This window comes from Caenorhabditis elegans, chromosome II (assembly GCF_000002985.6).
Source record: "Caenorhabditis elegans chromosome II".
In the NCBI taxonomy this organism is placed as follows: Eukaryota; Metazoa; Nematoda; class Chromadorea; order Rhabditida; family Rhabditidae; genus Caenorhabditis; species Caenorhabditis elegans.
Window position 1 is genome coordinate 4,594,706 of NC_003280.10, and position 17,825 is coordinate 4,612,530.

General features: G+C 33.4%; 4 protein-coding genes and 1 non-coding gene across 10 annotated transcripts in view; 3 read left to right on the forward strand and 2 right to left on the reverse strand.

Moving 5' to 3' along the window:
• Positions 1 to 6,651, reverse strand: part of ipla-1 (Intracellular phospholipase A1) — a gene marked incomplete at both ends in the record, with an annotated part of 10,418 nt that extends 3,767 nt beyond the window's left edge. The window contains 5 exons of one of the 6 annotated variants that reach the window (NM_001381395.3): positions 394 to 877; positions 3,012 to 3,128; positions 3,210 to 3,284; positions 5,628 to 5,729; positions 6,504 to 6,649. In NM_001381395.3, the coding sequence (NP_001367816.1) occupies positions 394 to 877; positions 3,012 to 3,128; positions 3,210 to 3,257 (649 nt within the window). Of the gene's footprint in view, positions 1 to 393; positions 878 to 1,676; positions 2,025 to 3,011; positions 3,129 to 3,209; positions 3,285 to 4,096; positions 4,298 to 5,251; positions 5,297 to 5,627; positions 5,730 to 6,503 lie in introns of those variants that run through there. The other 5 variants (NM_001381394.1, NM_001047329.4, NM_001047328.5 and 2 more) reach the window with 5 other exon arrangements.
• Positions 6,650 to 7,928, reverse strand: coa-3 (Cytochrome c oxidase assembly factor 3; the record flags this gene model as incomplete). The annotated part of the gene is made up of 3 exons (NM_001383820.2): positions 6,650 to 7,030; positions 7,087 to 7,173; positions 7,812 to 7,928. The coding sequence occupies 3 exons, from the start codon at positions 7,926 to 7,928 to the stop codon at positions 6,833 to 6,835; spliced, it is 402 nt and encodes a 133-aa protein (NP_001370702.1). The 3' UTR covers positions 6,650 to 6,832.
• Positions 7,929 to 8,721: 793 nt separating this feature from the next.
• On the forward strand, positions 8,722 to 9,456 carry F35D11.4 (CYTH domain-containing protein). Its single transcript, NM_062410.9, has 3 exons — positions 8,722 to 8,826; positions 8,884 to 8,953; positions 9,005 to 9,456. Exons 1-3 carry the CDS (start codon positions 8,729 to 8,731, stop codon positions 9,359 to 9,361), a joined length of 525 nt encoding a protein of 174 aa, NP_494811.2. The 5' UTR covers positions 8,722 to 8,728; the 3' UTR covers positions 9,362 to 9,456.
• Positions 9,457 to 10,877: 1,421 nt separating this feature from the next.
• F35D11.12 lies at positions 10,878 to 10,967 on the forward strand. Its single transcript, NR_101682.1, has one exon. It is a non-coding gene; the product is annotated as an Unclassified non-coding RNA F35D11.12 (non-coding RNA).
• A 2,699-nt stretch (positions 10,968 to 13,666) lies between these two features.
• On the forward strand, positions 13,667 to 17,353 carry F35D11.3 (putative membrane protein F35D11.3). Its single transcript, NM_062411.8, has 10 exons — positions 13,667 to 13,766; positions 14,406 to 14,481; positions 14,529 to 14,655; positions 14,703 to 14,911; positions 15,030 to 15,162; positions 15,339 to 15,764; positions 15,859 to 15,965; positions 16,021 to 16,378; positions 16,431 to 16,533; positions 16,977 to 17,353. The coding sequence occupies exons 1-10, from the start codon at positions 13,713 to 13,715 to the stop codon at positions 17,235 to 17,237; spliced, it is 1,854 nt and encodes a 617-aa protein (NP_494812.2). The 5' UTR covers positions 13,667 to 13,712; the 3' UTR covers positions 17,238 to 17,353.
• The last annotated feature ends 472 nt before the right edge of the window (positions 17,354 to 17,825 follow it).

The following is a 17,825-nucleotide window of genomic DNA, read 5'->3' on the forward strand; positions in this document are numbered from 1 at the left end:
TTTCCAATTTTTCGATTTTTCGATTTTCAAAAAATTATCTTAAAATTGTTGGCATTTTTCTTCTATTTAGACCACTTTTAGAGACTTAGAATTTTTTTTTCTAATTAAGCAAATTTTTTAAATATCGAAAAATCGAAAAATTAGAAAATTGAACGATTATAAATAGAAAAACTAAAATATTCAATTTTTCGATTTAAAAAAACCGAAAATCGAAAGAAAATTGTTCAGAAAATTAAACATAAAATTTTTTTTTTTTATAGGTAATTGTCTGAACAAGTTGTTTTTCGATGTTTCGGAAAATCGAAAATTAAAAATTTCCGTTTTTAATTTTCCAATTTTTCGATTTTTTGAGTTTTCGGTTTTTCAAAAACAAAAATCTCCGATAAAACTAACCAGGTTTATTACTAGTTTCAGATTTCGAAAAAACAGTAGTTCCTTCTGGAATCATTTGATTTCTAAAACATTGTAAATGATTCTTCTCAATTTGATCAGAAAGTGGCATTTCCAATGGTTGATAATCCGGTGAAAACCATGAACCTCTTCTAATCTCTTTCGAATCGTCTTTCCAATAAATTGGATCAATTTTCGAATTATCCTTATTCACTTTATATTGTCCATTCATTACTACAACCATTGGTTTCTCTTGTTCCATTCCAATATTCCCATTTTCAATTTCTGGTTCATCTTTCATTTCCATTTTATAGTGAGTCAATGATTCATCGTAGATTTCTTGCATTGCTTCGTCCAACTCAATTCCTTTTTCTTTTCGATATTTAATTTCAAGCATAATGGAGTCACGGCCGTTGAACGGATTCCAGAGAGTTCCCTTCGGCTCTTGGAAGAACCATCGAACTTCCGAGCATTTTAGTTCCGTTACCTGAAAATTTAAAGTTAAAAAAAAGTTTTAGTTTAAAATATTTGTTTGTGATCAATTGTGATTGTATTTTTGCCTATATGTTTCAAACTTCAGTACTAAAAATTTAAAAATCTATTTCCTAAAAAAAAACAGAAAAGAACGTTCTCAAAACAAAAATCTATGTGTTTTGAAAAAGATTTTCCAGACTAGATATCGAATGAAAATCTCATAGAAAATATTATCCAATCAGAAAATTTTGCTACCGTAGTCGCAAGAAAGTTGCAATTTTCTGACAATTTTTCAATATTTTTTTAGGAAAAAAGTACAAACTGTGGAAAATTCTGGGAAAAAATCTGATTCCAAGAAGTACAAGCTCGAAATTCTTGCGGAGATTAATGTAGTTGTGGAATTTCGGAAGTTTTAAGACCTTTTTTAAACTAGGGTATCTGGTCTCGCAACGACCGAAACTTTGCAGCTACCGTAGTCGCAAGAAATTTGAAATTTTCTCGATTTTTTGTAAATTATTTGATATTTTAAGTAATACGTAATAAGTTATACATACTTAATACTTAATAAGTATGTAGTGTTAAACAGTTTTTTTTTCAAATTTTAACTCGAAAACATGAATTTTTCAAAGAAAAACATGAAAAAGGTCAAATTTCGATAAATACATGAGAAAGGGTACTGTAGCTGTAAACTTTGGATCGCATTAAAACCAACAAGTACTGCAATTTTGTCTCAAAAAGAGCAATATTTTAGTAATTTTTAGATCAAAACTTCAATTTTAGCAGAATAAGTCTTATTTTCCAAAAAATCTAACCTTTGGTCTATCAAAAATATATTTTTGCCACATAATACTCCGATAGGGTGCTTCCAAATTTCTCTCTGTAGTTTCTACCAAATCATTCAAAATTTTTCGCGCATTCGGCACACTTTTAGACCGAGATTTTTTCGGCGAAATCATAAAATTCGAGTCAATACTAGGAATAGGAGTCGGCGAAGTTGGAGGCGATTTTTCCATTTTTTTTTTTCGTTTTTGGAAGAACGAAATGATGAAGGAAACGGACGAAGAATACAGTGAAGATGGAGGCAAAATGCTGTGTGTTTGGCTATGAAAATGGAGGGAGAAGCAACAAAAATGACGCATTCGGCAGAAGGACATCGTCATTCGAAATACTTGAGAAAACACACAACGAATGGGTCAAGTTGAGATGGTTATGTTTACTTTTAAACTTTCTTTCGTTCAAATTTCAATGGAATTTTTGTGCAAATTCTACAAAATGTCATATTGCACCATGTTATTCCAGCATTTTTTTTTTAATTAAAAATTAGTGTCAAAATATAGAAAATCACTTCATTTATCTGAAAATCTCATTTATTTCAGCTGAAACACTAGAGAAAATGCTCAATTTTGGCCAGAAAATGGTAATTTTTATGTATTTTCTCTAATGTTTCATCTAAAATAAATCTAATTTCTAGATGAATCAAGTGATTTTCCACATTTTGGCATTAATTTTTAATGAAAATTTTTGGAATAACACAGCGTGTACTCCACGAGGAGAAGTGAATTAATTTTTGTTGTTGTTATTTTATGAACATATTATAGTTATACTTTTTGGCTAATAAATTTGATTTTGGACCATTTTTGCCGTTTTTTTTCAATATTTAATATTTAAATCGCATGTTTATTTTTCATTCAATATTTTCAGGTAAAAATCGATATTTCAAAAGAAAATTCTTCAATTTTTCTTCAATAAAAAACTACAAAATCAAGTATATTGGCCAAGAACTTTAAAACTTTCTTTAAAAAACATAAAATCACGCTTTTCCACGGGGAGTACACATGGCTGCGTAAATCGACACACGGATCTACAGTACTCCAGGAATATAGTATTATTTTTAGCTTTTTCTTGTTTTAATTTTTTTTTTCTGAATTTTGATGTATTTTTACACTTGAAAATGCTAGTTTTTTTCTAATATTTATGATTTTAAGAAATAAAAATAAAAAATCATAGTTTGTGTTGATTTTTCATAAAAAGGGCATTCGACACAAGTCAAACCTATAAAATATTGACACTTTTTATCACTTTTTTCCAAATTTTTTTTCGTTTTTATCGGTGATTCACTTTTTTTTTAATGTCTTGCAAATACTCACTTTTCGTCGGCGATTTCTTTGTGGAGCAACTGGAGTTCCAGACGGCCGCGGCGGAGCAACTGGACCGGATTTTGATGCAGGGGGTACTGTAGTCGAGGAGCCAGGATTTCCATTGCTCTGGAATTTGATAAATTAATTCTTGAATTTTTTAGAATAACAATTTACAGAGAGATAGGAAAAATGCAAAAAAAAACTCACCGGTAGCCCGGAAGGCCTCGACAAATCGGCGTCCTTCGTTTGAGCCATCGTGTATTTCCCGTTGGGATCGGGTTGCTGAAAATAGAAAAAAAATTGAATTTTGATTTTTCCAGCAGTTTATAATATGCTCGCGCCTACGTAGATAGGTCAAAAAGTTTTTTTAAAATTTTTTTTTCCAAAAAACATGGTTTTTTTAAAGTTTGATAGTAAATTTGAAGCGAACTGTTTTTTTTAAACAAAAAAGCATGAGATCTGAGGAATAATTTTTTTTTTTAAATCACCGAAAAAAGTGTGACTAATTTTATTTATTATTTCTTTTTTTTTTTTGGAATTTCTCGATAATATGAAAAATTTTAGTGTTTTTATTTGATTTCCATTTTTTAAAATTTTTTAAATAATTTTTGGCAAAAAAAAAACCCGGAAAAAAACTCATTTTCTGAATTTTAAACATTGATTTTTTATAATATATTTTGCAAGTATTCTTTAGCGAAATGTCGGTTTTTTAAAAAGTTTTTTCCAAAAAAAAAAGTTTTTAAGCATGTTTTTAAATATTTATTTGCTATATACGTTTTGGGCTCCAATAATTTTTAAGTTCAAAAGTAAAATTAGGTTGTTGGTTCAAAATTACTGTAGGCACGCAGGTAGGCATTGGTACTTTTTTTTGAATGTGAATTTTTTTTACCAGGCCTAAATTTGTTTAAAAATTTGGTGTTTCGATTTGGGCTCAAAAAACCAAAAAATCGAAAATCGAACGGTCTTTTTGATTTTGGACCTTTTTTTGAATTTTTTTTTTTGGTTTCTCCGAAGGTGAAAATTTTCGATTTTCTAGAAAAAAACCAAAAAATTCAAAATTTTTGCCGCACCAATTTTTCTGCAAAAAAACGTACCGTATCATCAGACTTGGTAGCTCTAGAAACTTTCTTTTTGCCTAAAACCATTATAACAGCAGAGAATAGTTTTTACAGAGAGCTTTTTTTCACTTTCAGCACGTCAGTAACACACACAAATACACAGAAAATGTAACCCGGGAAGGGGGTTAGTGTCCGTGTCCCTTTGCCTTATATTCTCTGATAAGGAGTTCTATGTGTGTGTATACAGTGTCCCATATCATTTTTGTACCCTTTTTTCTGTCCTTATAACTCTTCCACTCTTTCTCTCTCTCTCAATTTATCTTGTTCTGTTCGTATTTGAACGAGACGTAGAGAGGATGCTACAGTGAGAAAAAGGTCGACGAATAGGGTGCGAAAATTGGAATCTGATCAGATCGTGGGAAATTGGAAATCAGATTGGTAGAAATAAAGGGCAGAAATGCTATAAAACGTTCAATTTTTGACTAGAGTTGAGATATCTCGTAAAATTATTTAAATTGTTTAAAAAAATCACTAATTTCGCCAGTTATCAGGATATTTTAGATTTTTTCCAGTATTTCGAACAAAAAAAATTAGAAAAACTGATGAAAAAAATTTTCATTTTTTTATTTTTCTTTTCCAAAATCTTTTTAAAGTTTTTAATATTTTCGGTGACTTTTTGGAGAGTAAATTTAAGAAAAAAATGTGAAAAATAGATTCATCGGAAATGTTTTGATTTTAGTGAGAAAAACCCCTTTTTTTTAGAAAATTAATTTTTTTTCAAACATTTTTAAACAAGTGAAATAAGGAAATTACAATAATTAAAATTGAAATTTTTAGACGTTTTTTTTTTTGAAAATCATTAAATCGGAGAAAAAAATACAGGAGAAAATAGACTTATCAACATTTTTTATTGGTTTCAATTTTTTTTTTCAAAAAATCGGGAAATAAAAAAATAGATTTTTGAGATAATTGAAAATTTTACAATTATTGGAAAAATGCAACCAAGACAAATTTGCAAAGTTTCTTTAAAAACTAAATTAATTTTTTTTTTTGAAAAAATTTCAATTTTTGAAGAAATATAAAAAATTGTTATTTCAATTTAAAAAAAAGGTTTTCTTCACAGAATTTTAATTTTTTTCGAATTTAACAACGAAAATTCTCTGGAAAATCAAGCTTCTCCACTTTACCTACCAAATAGTGTGAAAAGGCAGAAATTTCGGGAAACATGATGTTCATCTGTATGTTTAGAAATGTGGGTATAATTACAAGTTGTCAATTGTTTGTTGACTCGAAAAAGTGAATAACAACCGCTCTTTTTTGAAACCTGACATCACTTGTGGGTGAACTGTGATCAAGATTATACACTCTGTAGCACACACACTGATTTTCAGTTTTTCAGAATTTTTAATTTTTTTTTCTCACTTTTTCGCTTTTTTCAGATTTTTTGCTACCAAATCAACGAGTACATTCAACCTTTGGACTGATCGAATTAAAAAAAAAGATAGAAAAAAAGATGATTTTGCAGGAAAAAAAAGAACAAAAAGAAGAAGATATTATTTTCCCTTACCGTTGGTGTCTCGTCGCCGTCCGGTGTACTTGTTCCAATTGGCAATCCAACGGCTGTCGGTGTAGATACTTCAGATTCGTCCTCCGTGCTTTCCACAAAGTTCTGAAGGTTTTAAATGAGAGAGAGAGAGAGATAGAGAGATATGATAAAATGATTCGTGTTGGGAGGAGATGTGAATTATTAGAAAAAAGTGAAAGGTTTGACAGTTCTTTTTTAGAAAAAAAAGTTTTATTTTTTTTTTTTCTAGCAGGAATGGCGCCATCAAGAGGCAAAATTTTGCAATTTTTTCGCCAAAAACTACGGTACCCGGGGTCTCGACACGACAATTTTTTTTGTTAAATACAACAAACGGATGTGCGCCTTTAAATAGACTACTGTAATTTCAAAATTTCATTGCTATGGAATTTTCATCGATTTTTCGTAGTTTTTTTCTCTTTTTAAAAATAAATTTATTCCTGAAAACTGCCAAAGAACTCAGAAATTTTAATTTAATTTTTTAGTCTGACTTTAGAATTTTTTTTGCAAAAAAATAAGGTTTTTGCTTCAAAATAGTCTGAATTTCAGAAAACTACATAAAAAATGTCAAAAAAAAAAAAATGAAAAATCCAACTTTTAAAAAATTCGATTTTTCTAATTTCCTCCAAACTCCGCGACCAATCAGCATCGTCGAACTCCGCCCACTCCCTCTGATTGGTTCAACAGTGGGCGTTTCCAATCGCTGATTGGTTGCTGTTCTAGTTTTGGAGGGAATTTCAAAATCCCGGTTTTAAAATTTGGATTTTTGATTTTTTCCGTTTTTTATGAATTCAAACCTATTTTAGGTATTTTTAAAGCGAATTTTCAGCTATTTTTCGACAAAAAATCAAGATCTCTCACCTGATTCACAAATTCCATCTGCTTCTCCTTCGGCTTCTCCTTCTGCTTCACCTTCCCCTCATCCTCATCCATATCCTCTTCATTTTTTCGGAACGTCAGCGAGACGAGATGCTCCTCTTCGCTTCCGCTCATTCGGCTATTATACACTGAAATTGGGTGTTTTATTATTTTTTCTCGAAGCAAAAATCAAAAAACGAGATAATAATCACGGTAGAAACAACGAATAACGAGAGAAAAAAAAAGACTAACTAGGCTATTAAAAAGCTATAATTTTAAATTAAAAAGAGGAAAAATTAACAAAAAAATAAGGAAAAATCCGAAAAATCGATCTATTTCTTGGCAAGATGTCCATGAGTTTTTGGATTCGTAGCGGCCATTTCTTCGTCGATTTCTTCGAGGAATGTCTCCTGTTTCACAGAATACATTGTATACCAGTAGATTCCGATAACAACACCCAAAAGTACGGCAAATGAGATGTGATTCTTGTAATTTTTCGCGAAAATCTCCTTGACTCGCTCTTGATTCACCTGGAAATTGGGAAAGAATTAAGGAAAATTGAGGAAAAAATTAATTTTAAAAAAACCTTCTCAAACTGCTTGGCGAACCGTTTCTGTGGTCGTGGTAGATCCTCAATATCGATTGTTTCCAGCATCTCATTGTCCTTCTTTTTCTGGAAAAATTTAGCTTTTTTTATAGATTTTGTATCCAAAAAAAAAAAAAACACTTTTTTTGCAAATTTTCGGCTTTTCCGGATAAATTCACGGTTTTCAATCATTTTCCGTTAACAAATCCTTGGAAAATGGTATATTATAGATTATTAGGCTAATTTCAGAGTTTTAGCTGTTTTTTTCGGGGATCAAGTCTTTTTTTCAGTTGTAGAACTTGAAATATTCGCTGAAACTTCAAAACTGGCCTGGAAATCGATTATTTAATATTTTGAAAATTTTTTTGAAGGAAAAAAAGTCTGAAATTGCAAAAAAAACTGTCTGAATATTACAACAAAAAAAATTGAAAAAAAAAACACGAAAATTTAAAAATTAATTGAAAAATAATTTTTTAAGCCTAGAAAAATAACCTCTAAACTCTACAACTTAAATATAAACTAAATTAAATCTAAATTTATCTCCAAACTAAAGGAAAACAAAACCAGATGCGAAGCTGGCAGAGCAAAATTGTTTAGATTATATTCCAAACTTTACTTTTTTTTGTTGATTTTTTGAACTAAAATCGAATCTTGGATCGATGAATTTCACGAATTTTAGGCTTTTCCAGACGAAAAAACACTCCAAAAAATTTAAAAAAACTCACTTCAATTTGTGAGAACTTCGTCGTCTCCGTCGGCAATTTTTCCTTTGTGGCAGCTAGACGGCTCGTGCTGACAAGCCTTCGGAATGCCAGTGTCCGGCAATTGAGCACAGCGAGCATCTGATATTTATTTATTTTTTTTTTCGATTAAATTGCATTATTGTTGTCAATATCACAAGGTGTTCAAATATCAAGGGAAAATGTTTGAAGCAGCGGCATGAGATTTATATTGATTTTCATATGAAATGGGGAAATGTGTACTGAAAACTTTATGAAAAGGATAAAAAGAAAGAGGAGAAATGGATGAGTGAATGGCATTTTATATCAGAAGACACGATCTTTAGAGGAGAAAAGTGTAGGGAAAAGGTGAAAGTATTCGGTTTTTTTCATGAATTTCATAATTCCTATAATTTTCTGACAGAAAAATCAATAATTTTCTTTCACTTCCGCGTATCGAACGTGAAAACGAAACAAATTCGGGGGCATGTTTGCTTTAGAAGTCTCGCACTCGTGTGAAATGAGCTTCGGACAGAAAATCACTGATTTAATGTAAATATTCAAACATTTTTAAAAATAAATTGACTAAATTCATTGAATAATTGGAAAAAAAATTAAAAAAATCAGTACAAATCGAGGAAATCCGATGGAAAAGCAGGACGAAAAAGCATTTCATTGTTTTTGTTTCCCTGGCGCTACTTCCAAGAGGAGTACACACGAGGTGGACGAGAAAACCCTCGCGGCCGCAGTTGCCCGCGAACTTTTGAGCGTTTGAACTCTCAAACTTTTTTATCAGTTTTCAGTGACAATGAATTCAAAATCACTCTTTTCTCGAATTATTCGAAATTATTCGAAGCCTTTTCCTTTTAAGTGGATTATATTTACAAAATACACCACTAATTAAGACATTTTTCAGCAATACGATGTCGAGAAACGTGGAAATCAAGGCAAAAGTTCAAAATCTCGATGAGACGGTTCGCCGCGCCGTGGAAATTTCCGGAAAACAGCCGACTATCTTGAAGTGAGTTGAATCAGAATAGTTTTATTGGAAATCAATCATAAAAATGTTTTATTATAGGCAGCATGACATCTTTTACGAGTCACCGAATGGCCGCCTGAAGATGAGAAGCGTTGAGGAGAACGGAGTGGTAAATAATAGTTTTCTTTTTTACTTTAAAATTAAAATTTTGATTTTTCAGGCCCACACAGAGCTTATTTGGTACGATAGATCTGACGTGGCTGGCCCGAAGCTCAGTAATTTCAACAAATTCGACGTTCCATCTGAAGTTCTTGATGCTCTGAAGCTCTCCCTCCAATCCTCAATGGGAGTCAAAGGAGAGGTGAAAAAGACGAGAACTCTGGTGCTCCACGGTCAAACACGAATTCATATTGATCGCGTCGATGGGCTCGGTGATTTTATGGAGTTGGAAGTGTGCCTGTCGCCTGAAGAGACTCCAGAGCACGGAGAGAAGATAGCTCATGAGATTCGGGAGCTGCTCGCCGTGCCAGAGACCGATTTGCTCACTGGTGCCTATATGGATATGTTGAAGGCTTGAAGGCTTCAATTATTTGTTAAATTTGAATTTTTTTTTTTTTCAATAGCTCTCGGTTATATGTTGTTATTGCGGATACATAAAAGTTTATGCATCAGAAAGTTTTATATTTAATCTTGCAGGATCATAATCGCTAATCTCCACAACAACAAAAAACAATTACTTCAAAAATCTGACATCATTTTTTGTATTTTTCTCCTTCCTTTTATCGAAAACCTTATCAATAGAAATGTCATTTCAGCTTTTCGATTTTATTTTATTTTTTTTCTCTCTCTCTCTGTCTCTCTCTGTCGTTTTCCTAAAATTTCGTTGAAACAGAGAGGCTCAGACAATGAGAAAAACGCTTCACTCACTCGATTAATGTGCGAATTTGGAAGCCGGAGAGTGGAAAAAGAACGGAAACAAATAATGAATAACTGATGCCGATGTTGATTATGACTTTTTGAAAAGAAATAAAGAGGAAATTTTAGTTCAGAGATATTTTTTCATCAATTCTCACTATTTTTATGTTATTTTAACTAGTTTTACCCTAAATAATTGTGTGCAGCTTTGATTCACGTTCCCGCGATTTCTAATTTTCCAATTATCTGTGTACTGTATCCCCAAAAGTACGCGAATACAACCAATGCCCCCAATATTACGACAGAATGACACTGAAATTGTCTGAAAAACCAAGCTTGAATCTGAATTTCTACGTTTAAAATGCTAAAATTTGAGAATTCTGTGTTTTAGATATAAAATTGGTGGTTTTTCTTGAATTCCAATACAAAAATCGAATTTCCCGAAACTTTTTTGTTTTAAAACATTTTTGTAGGGTACTGTACTCTTTAAAGGCGCACACCTTTGAGAGGAGGTTACGGTTCCCGAAACTTAAAGGCGCAGACCCACAGAATAAGTTCGAAAAATTTACGAGCCTGGAAAAGAAATTTTAAATTTTTTTTCAATAAATTCGCACATTTTCAACTCGCAAAAAACATTTCATTTGGAAAAAAAACCTAAATAACACGAAGAGTAGTAAAATTTCTTTAAAAAGAGCAAAAAAGTGTCATAAATCAGTCAAATATGTGAGTTGTTGTGTTGTGTGAGACTCGAGCATGTCTTATTTATTGTTGTTTTTGCTCTTTCTTTGCTCTCTTCCCTTCTCATGCTGTAGGCGGTGGCGGTGGTGGAATTGAAAATTGAGCCACCCATGTGTCAAAACTCGAATTTTTGCGGTTTTAATATCAGTTAATTCTTTTTTTTTTTGGCTCTCTGCTGATGAAAAAGGAGAATGTGAAAAACAAAAAATAAGAGATCACAAAGTGATCAGCTTTTTGGGATTTCAGAAGTTTCGAGTTTCCCGCCGCCTTATGAGAAATATAAATGAGCTCAATTTGAAAATTTTTATTTCTCTATCCGATATCTCTTTTTCCTACTTTTCTGGAAACAACTAAAAATAAACAATTCTTATGTATATATTTGTCATCCAACTTTCTAGTTTACAATTCCCTTTTTCTTCTTCCAGTGACCAGAAATTATGTACACCCTTTCTATTTTCACATTACCCCCTGAAAATAACAAAGTTAGGTTTTTAGCCGATTTTCTGAACAATTATTTGTTTTTCGCAATTTTCCCTATGAGCCTTTAAACCAGTGGTACTGTAATTTGAAATTTCCCACAAAAAAAAACAGTAGATAAATTATTACGCAGGCACGAAGTTTTACGAATTTTGAGACAAAAATACGGTGCCTGGTCTCACGACAAATTTTAGTTTAATTACGAAATAGTGTGTGCGCCTTTGAAGAGTAATGTAATTTCAAACTTTCGTTGATGCGAAATATTCATTAAATTTTCATTATTGCTTCTTCTTCATTTAATAAAATTTAACTGTTTTTATTGCTAGATTTGAGTTTTAAAAAATATTTTATATGGGAAAACGATCAAAATAGATTTTAAAAAAAAGAAATTAAAGTTTGTAATTACAGTACTCTTTAAAGGTGCACGCCTTTTCGCATTTACCAAGAATTTGTCGTTTCGAGACCGAGTACCGTATTTTTAGAGCGATAATCGCAAAACTTCGTGTCGGAATATTATTGGCCATTTGAAAAAATTGAAAATAAAACAATACTGTTCTCAAGAAACGTTTTGTAATTTTTCACACAAAACCTCATCTTTATGGTATTGGCACGAACGAAAATTTTCCTCTACCGTATTTTTATGTGCTTCCGATGATTTTTTTACAACACGAATCATCGTAAAATTAAATTAACTTAAACGGAAAAATCGGACTAAGAAATACGCTCGGGTACTGTAGCTGAAGGTTTACATTCGCGCCAAGACCCGGGGGCTTTTATGTTCAATTGATAAAAATTCGTTGGGCCCATTCTCTAGCGTCATTCCCTCCCAATTTTTTTGACAGAATCATATTTCAGCTCGTTTCTGCTGAAAGCGTCATAGAACAAAACGAAAATGAAAATATTTTTACGCAATCAAAAACGTGAGAAGTTTTCATAAATGTTTTTCAGCAAAATTTCCACATCTTGAAAGCCTTTGATTTATCTGAAATACCTCAGGTTTTGCCTATAGGAATGAAGCAGGTGTAAGCTTTTTGAAGGCAGGAAGGTGCCTACATGGAACCCCTAGTTTCAAGGCTCTCTTGAAAGTCTTTGCCGGAGCTTCACCGCAGCGTTCCAAACAAAGCAGAATACCAGGAATATCATAATTTGATTTCCCTTCCATCTCCTCCACTTAACCATCAACACCAAAAACCATCATTAGTTTCCAGCAGTCATTTTCAATTTCTCTCATCCTTCTCCCCCCTATACACTTCATTCTCTTCCTCTCTGACTCTTTCCTATTTTAAATTAGGTTAGTTTTTTGTCTCTTGTTCCTCTTTCTCCAGTAGTCTCTAACTCTTCGTTTTTTTTTCAATTGTTTTCTTTTTCTCACAAATTTGTGCACAAATACTTGAAATTTTTGAGAGGAGGAAGGAATCAGACACCCACTAAAACGTTCAATTCCACCTGTTTTCCCTGTTTCTCTCTCTAACTGTCTAGGTCTTGTCAGCACTGTTTACCTCTCTCGTTGTGCACACTGTGTTCTTTACCGCATTTTGATTGATTTTACTTTATCGAATTTTTGGAAAACGTTTCATTTGTTTTTTTTCTCTCTAGAATTTTGATTTAAAAATGAATTTCAATAAGAAATAATTTTTTTGCAAATATTGTCGAAATTTCAATTTTTCAATTAAAAATTCCCAACAATATTTCTCATTTCTATAAAATGTACGTAAGAGTTTTTTCAGTGTTGTCAAATATTTAAACTTTTAAGGCGCCTAGTTTTGCTGCAAAAAACAGTCTGAAAATACAAAAATTCAGCAATAGGAATTCTAACTTGGTTTACAAGATTTATTGTGGGCGGTCATAAATTCTCGGAACAAACTTTTCCAAGTATTCTAGTATTCACTTTGCTTCTCGAGAATCTTCCTTAAGTTGTCTACCAATTTTTTTAAACTCAAAGTTATATATAAACAATGAAGTATTTTATCGGCAAAAAACCCTTTTAATTTTTTAATATATGTATGTGAAAATTCTTCAATTAAATCATTGCTACATTAATTAAAAAAGTAGCTTCAGAAATTTATGCGGCCTAGAAAAAAAAACTCGGCCAACGGTTTCTGAAACTTGTCGAAAATTACCTTATATAGGTTGAACTTCCGAGATGTGAAAAAAAAATTCCTTGATTCATTTTCTGAAAGCTTCCGAACTTTCTGATTTCTGAGTAAAACGTATTGTGAAAATACAGATATATAAATTCCAAATTGTTCCTAAAAATTGCCAAAATGCACTGAAACACAAGGGAACCCATAGTTAGATACGTGCTTTTCAAAACTAGAAACTCTTGACCTTTATTTTCTTGCTTGAAAACTCTAATTTCCAACTAATCCAGCTGCCCTTAATGAAGCATTTTCTTGTTTACACCAACTTAATCATCAACTAACCAACCAACCCAGAACAGATCAGAAAACACAAAAAAATAGAAAAGTCTTAATTAATTGTTTTAAGACCCTTTCCCTTTCAGAGCCTCCCTTCTGCTCCTCCTCTAGAAAAGGCCCTTTCAGTAACGCAACAAAAGCCTTGATTTCAAAAAGAAGGATCTTCTTGTCCTTCCGGTAAAAGGAAGCTGTTCGTTGAAAGAAGAATCCCCTTTTCTATTCCTTCTCCCTTTCAATCTCTGACCAATTTTTTGCCTTTCTTCTTCTTCTTTGAATTCTGCAATAAACGAGATCTGCTCAACGGATAGAGGAAAATCTCATTCCAATTTTTTCAGAAACAATCTCTTCTCGGCTTGCTCCATTGTGACCTACTTTGGAGAAATGAGCAAGTGCGCCACACCGACACCGTCCACTTCTTCGAACTCCAGTGACGAGGTTGGTTTGTGGGGATTTAGAGATAGAGAACCTAGTAATTGTAAAGTTTCGGTTGAAAAAACATTCTGAACATTTTTTGAAACCTTTAAACCTTTTTCACTTGAAATTTAAAAAAAAAACCTTTGGGAAAGTTCTCCAAAAAAAGTTACCTGTATACGAAAAATGTGGGCTAGAAAAACTTCGATCTGAAGTGTTTTAATATTTTTTACAATAAAAATCAAGCCCATATGTTGTTTTTATGATGTGTTGCAATTATGGGAACAATTTGGGATTTTTTTTCAAAAAATTTACATTTTTTAAAAATGTCTGGAGTTTTTTCTGAAGCAATTTTGCTGGCCTCGACAGTAGCAAAAAATGCACTCAAAATTTTATTTTTGTAGAAATACCATAAGTTCCATTTGAAACTCCAAAAATGAGCTCAAACACTTCCCAATCCATTATTCAATTTGTTGTTTTGTTTTGCTAGTTTTATTTTCACAGGCATTCTCTAACTTCTAATTAACTTTGGCATTACAATCACATCATATTTTCAAAACTTATACCTTAAATTATGGGCTTATCAGATTTCAGCTTTCCGAAAACAGAATATATTTTCCATATTTTCCCAACTGCTACCAGTACCCCAAAATGTTGTTCCAGGCAAAACGCAGTCCTCAACCTATGTCGAGAGGATTTCCTCAACGAAATATGTCTACGACATCTAGCAATGGGAGCAGTGAGTTTAAAGGAGGTTCGGCTGAAATTACGGTAGAATACAATCAGATTCACCACGCCACCGTTCACTGGAAACTCCGATAGTCCTTCAGCCGGCAACTCGATTTGCACTTGCCAATTTGACAACTACAGTTCTACGGTTAGACTTTTGGGATGACAATGACCCGAACTCAATGTAAGTTGGAGTTTTTTTCCAAAAAAAAAATTATAATAAATTTTCAGATTCTTCTGTAAATCAACTTTCAACATAGTGACCCAATGCCTGGATCTACCTGAAAAAGTGATAAAAACTGTCAAGACCCACTTGGAAGGAGAAGAAGATCTCACTGATATTGCACCAATGATCATGTCAGTTCGAGAGGATCCTGTGTACAAAACGGAAGGATCTACACCGTTTCTAGCTAGTTTACTAGTGGCTTTTGTGAATCAAGGTGAGGATTATTGATTTTTTTTTTAAATTGAAAAAAGACCCGTTGCATGGGTAGGCAGGCGTTTACACTTAAATTGCCTACCTTGAATTGCCTACTTATAAATCCAAACTTTTCTCAGGCAACTACGATAGCCGATACCGAGTGTTTCTCCGACACCTGACAACTCTCTTGGGAGTTGTGTGGACTGAATTTGAAGATGTTGAAGACTCGTTGGCCAGTACTTTATTGGAAGAACAATTTGTTGAATCTGAGTAAGTCATTAATTGAAATACCCCTCTCATAATAACCATTTAACTCCATTTTTGATATTTCAGAGTAACTAGAAAATTGTCTGAAGGGTAGGTTTCATCATGTTGTAATTGTGATTGTGAAGTAGATCAGAACTTTTCAATATCTAAACTATTATAAAACAAAAGTTTTTTTTCAGACATAGTAGAACAGTTCGAGAAAAAACGGCCCGAAACAAGAAGATCAAGAGATATCTGATGATCGGAGCAGCTGGCGGAGTTGGTGGAGTACTCATCGGTCTTACTGGAGGGCTCGCGGCTCCACTTGTTGCCGCTTCAGCTGGAATGCTTATAGGTGGAGGTGCAGTTGCAGGGCTAGCCACAACTGCGGGAGCAGCTGTATTGGGTACAACAATGGGAGTAGCTGGAGCTGGATTTACTGGATATAAAATGAAGAAACGGGTCGGTGCAATTGAGGAGTTCAGTGTGGAGACGCTGTCTGAAGGAGTCAGCTTGAGTTGTTCACTGGTAGTTAGTGGATGGATTGAGAGTGATACAAGTCCAGACCAAGCATTTGTGCATCAGTGGAGGCATTTGAGGCATACGAAAGAACAGTATACATTAAGGTGAATTTGGTTTAGGCTTAGACTTAGGCTTAGGCTAAGATTTTAATATTGCCACGCGCCTGCTTTCAATTTTCTCATTGTTTTTATTTCGCAGGTACGAGAGCAATTATCTCATGGAACTCGGAAACGCCATCGAGTATCTCATGAGTTTTGCGGTTTCCGTCGCCATCCAGCAAACGCTACTGGAAACTGCGTTGGCAGGTATTTTTCCTCACGATTATTCATAGAACCACCGTCAACTTCTCAACTGTTTGAGGTCTTGTTTCCGCTGTTGCCTGGCCTGTGGCTTTGATGTCCGTATCCTCGGTGCTCGATAATCCATGGAATGTGTGCGTTTCCCGTGCTGCTGAAGTTGGGGAGCAATTGGCAGAAGTCTTGTTGAGCAGATCTCATGGAAAGCGACCTATCACATTGATCGGGTTTAGTCTGGGTGCAAGAGTCATATTTCATTGTCTCCTAACAATGAGCAAGCGATCTGAAAGTGTTGGAATTATTGAAGATGTGATTCTACTCGGAGCCCCTGTAACAGCTTCTCCTAAAGAATGGTCAAAGGTGTGTACTGTAGTCAGTGGACGAGTTATCAATGGGTATTGTGAGACTGATTGGTTATTGAGGTATGGGTAATTTGAATGAAATTGGTGAAATTTCTAAGCCACAGAATTTAAGATTCCTCTACCGGACAATGAGCGCTCAGTTCAGAATTGCTGGGACTGGACCAATTGATAATCGGAATAGCAAGAAGATTTATAACTACAATTTGAGCCATATCGTAAGTTATTGAAGATATTAGTTTTAAAGTTAGGGTGTCCATGGTAGGCAGACCAACGTGTCTAGTGCCTACCTCCGCCTATTTTCTGTATTTTGGCGCTAGTTTTGGTTTTCAGTCTCCACGCACGTACGAGTATTTACCTTAAATTAATTTCTGATAGTTTTTCCAATAAAATTTTAAAAAAATAATATCACAAGGTAGGTGTAAGACAGGCATGCATTTCTACACCTATCTGGAAGCCTTGAAATTGGATTAGCTGAATTTTTAAGCTTTCCAACCTTCATTATCTAATTGAAAAAATTGTCCACATTATTGTATTGACAAATCTAATGAAATTAAATATATTTGAAGCATTTTTAGACTGGAAAAAAACCCAAAAACGCTACTCCAGCTTTAAGTAAAAACATAAGCTTCCAGCTAAGATTTAAAATCCAAAATTTCAGGTGAAAGGTCACATGGACTACTCAAAACGTCTAACCGAGGTTCTGAATGCAGTCGGCGTTAAAGTTGGGCCACATTCCGAAGACAGTGTGGTCGACCTGACACAACTCGAAGGTCCACACGAAGCAACTGGTCAGGCGGAAGAAGCTATCAATTATCAGTCAACCGGTGAAGAGGAAGAGCATCCAATTGTGCATCCGATAAATTTAGAAAATATCCATGAAGTCAAAGTTTTAGATAGTCCTCACAAAAACGAATTCTGATTATTTTTCTCCGGTTTTAGACATTCCATTGTTCATTCAGGGTATCATCATTCAAAAACTCGGTGAGAATCCGAGAATTCATTTTTTCAAATAAAGTTATTTGAGTTTTTTCCACCGTACGAACAGAAGAAACATAAAAAGACAAACAACGGTTCTATTTAACTAGTAATCGAGAGAAAGGGATGTGCGGCCGTTTTTGAAGTTGAATACAAATATATCTTACAAACATGTGTGCTGTAGACAGATTTCTGGGCTTTTGCTAGTCTTTCAGTCAAAAAATTCAAAGTTTTTTGATGGCAGAAATCTTTGACAAGCTTTAATTTTCTGATAAATTCTCTGAAAATCTGTAAATCTTTTCAGTTCCACGAAGCGGGCTTTGAAAGATAATCTGGATTTTTTTTCAGAAAAACATTTTCAGATTTGGATCAAAATATCATTTTTCAACTTCTAGCACAGTTATAGCAGATTTCTAGCAGTTAAGAAATCGGAAAGTCTTGGGCTTACAATTGGCTTAGGCTCAGGCTTAGGTTTAGGCTTAGTCTTAATCTTAAGCCATGGCTTAGGTTTAGGCTTAGGATTGTATGCGGG

Coding starts and splice junctions, on each gene's coding strand:
- F35D11.3 (NM_062411.8), top strand. CDS start 13,713: ATGAGCAAGTGCGCCACACCGACACCGTCCACTTCTTCGAACTCCAGT. Junction 15,765..15,858: donor AAAGAACAGTATACATTAAG/GTGAATTTGGTT, acceptor TTTATTTCGCAG/GTACGAGAGCAATTATCTCA. Junction 15,966..16,020: donor ACTGGAAACTGCGTTGGCAG/GTATTTTTCCTC, acceptor CAACTGTTTGAG/GTCTTGTTTCCGCTGTTGCC.
- F35D11.4 (NM_062410.9), top strand. CDS start 8,729: ATGTCGAGAAACGTGGAAATCAAGGCAAAAGTTCAAAATCTCGATGAG. Junction 8,827..8,883: donor AAACAGCCGACTATCTTGAA/GTGAGTTGAATC, acceptor GTTTTATTATAG/GCAGCATGACATCTTTTACG. Junction 8,954..9,004: donor GCGTTGAGGAGAACGGAGTG/GTAAATAATAGT, acceptor TTGATTTTTCAG/GCCCACACAGAGCTTATTTG.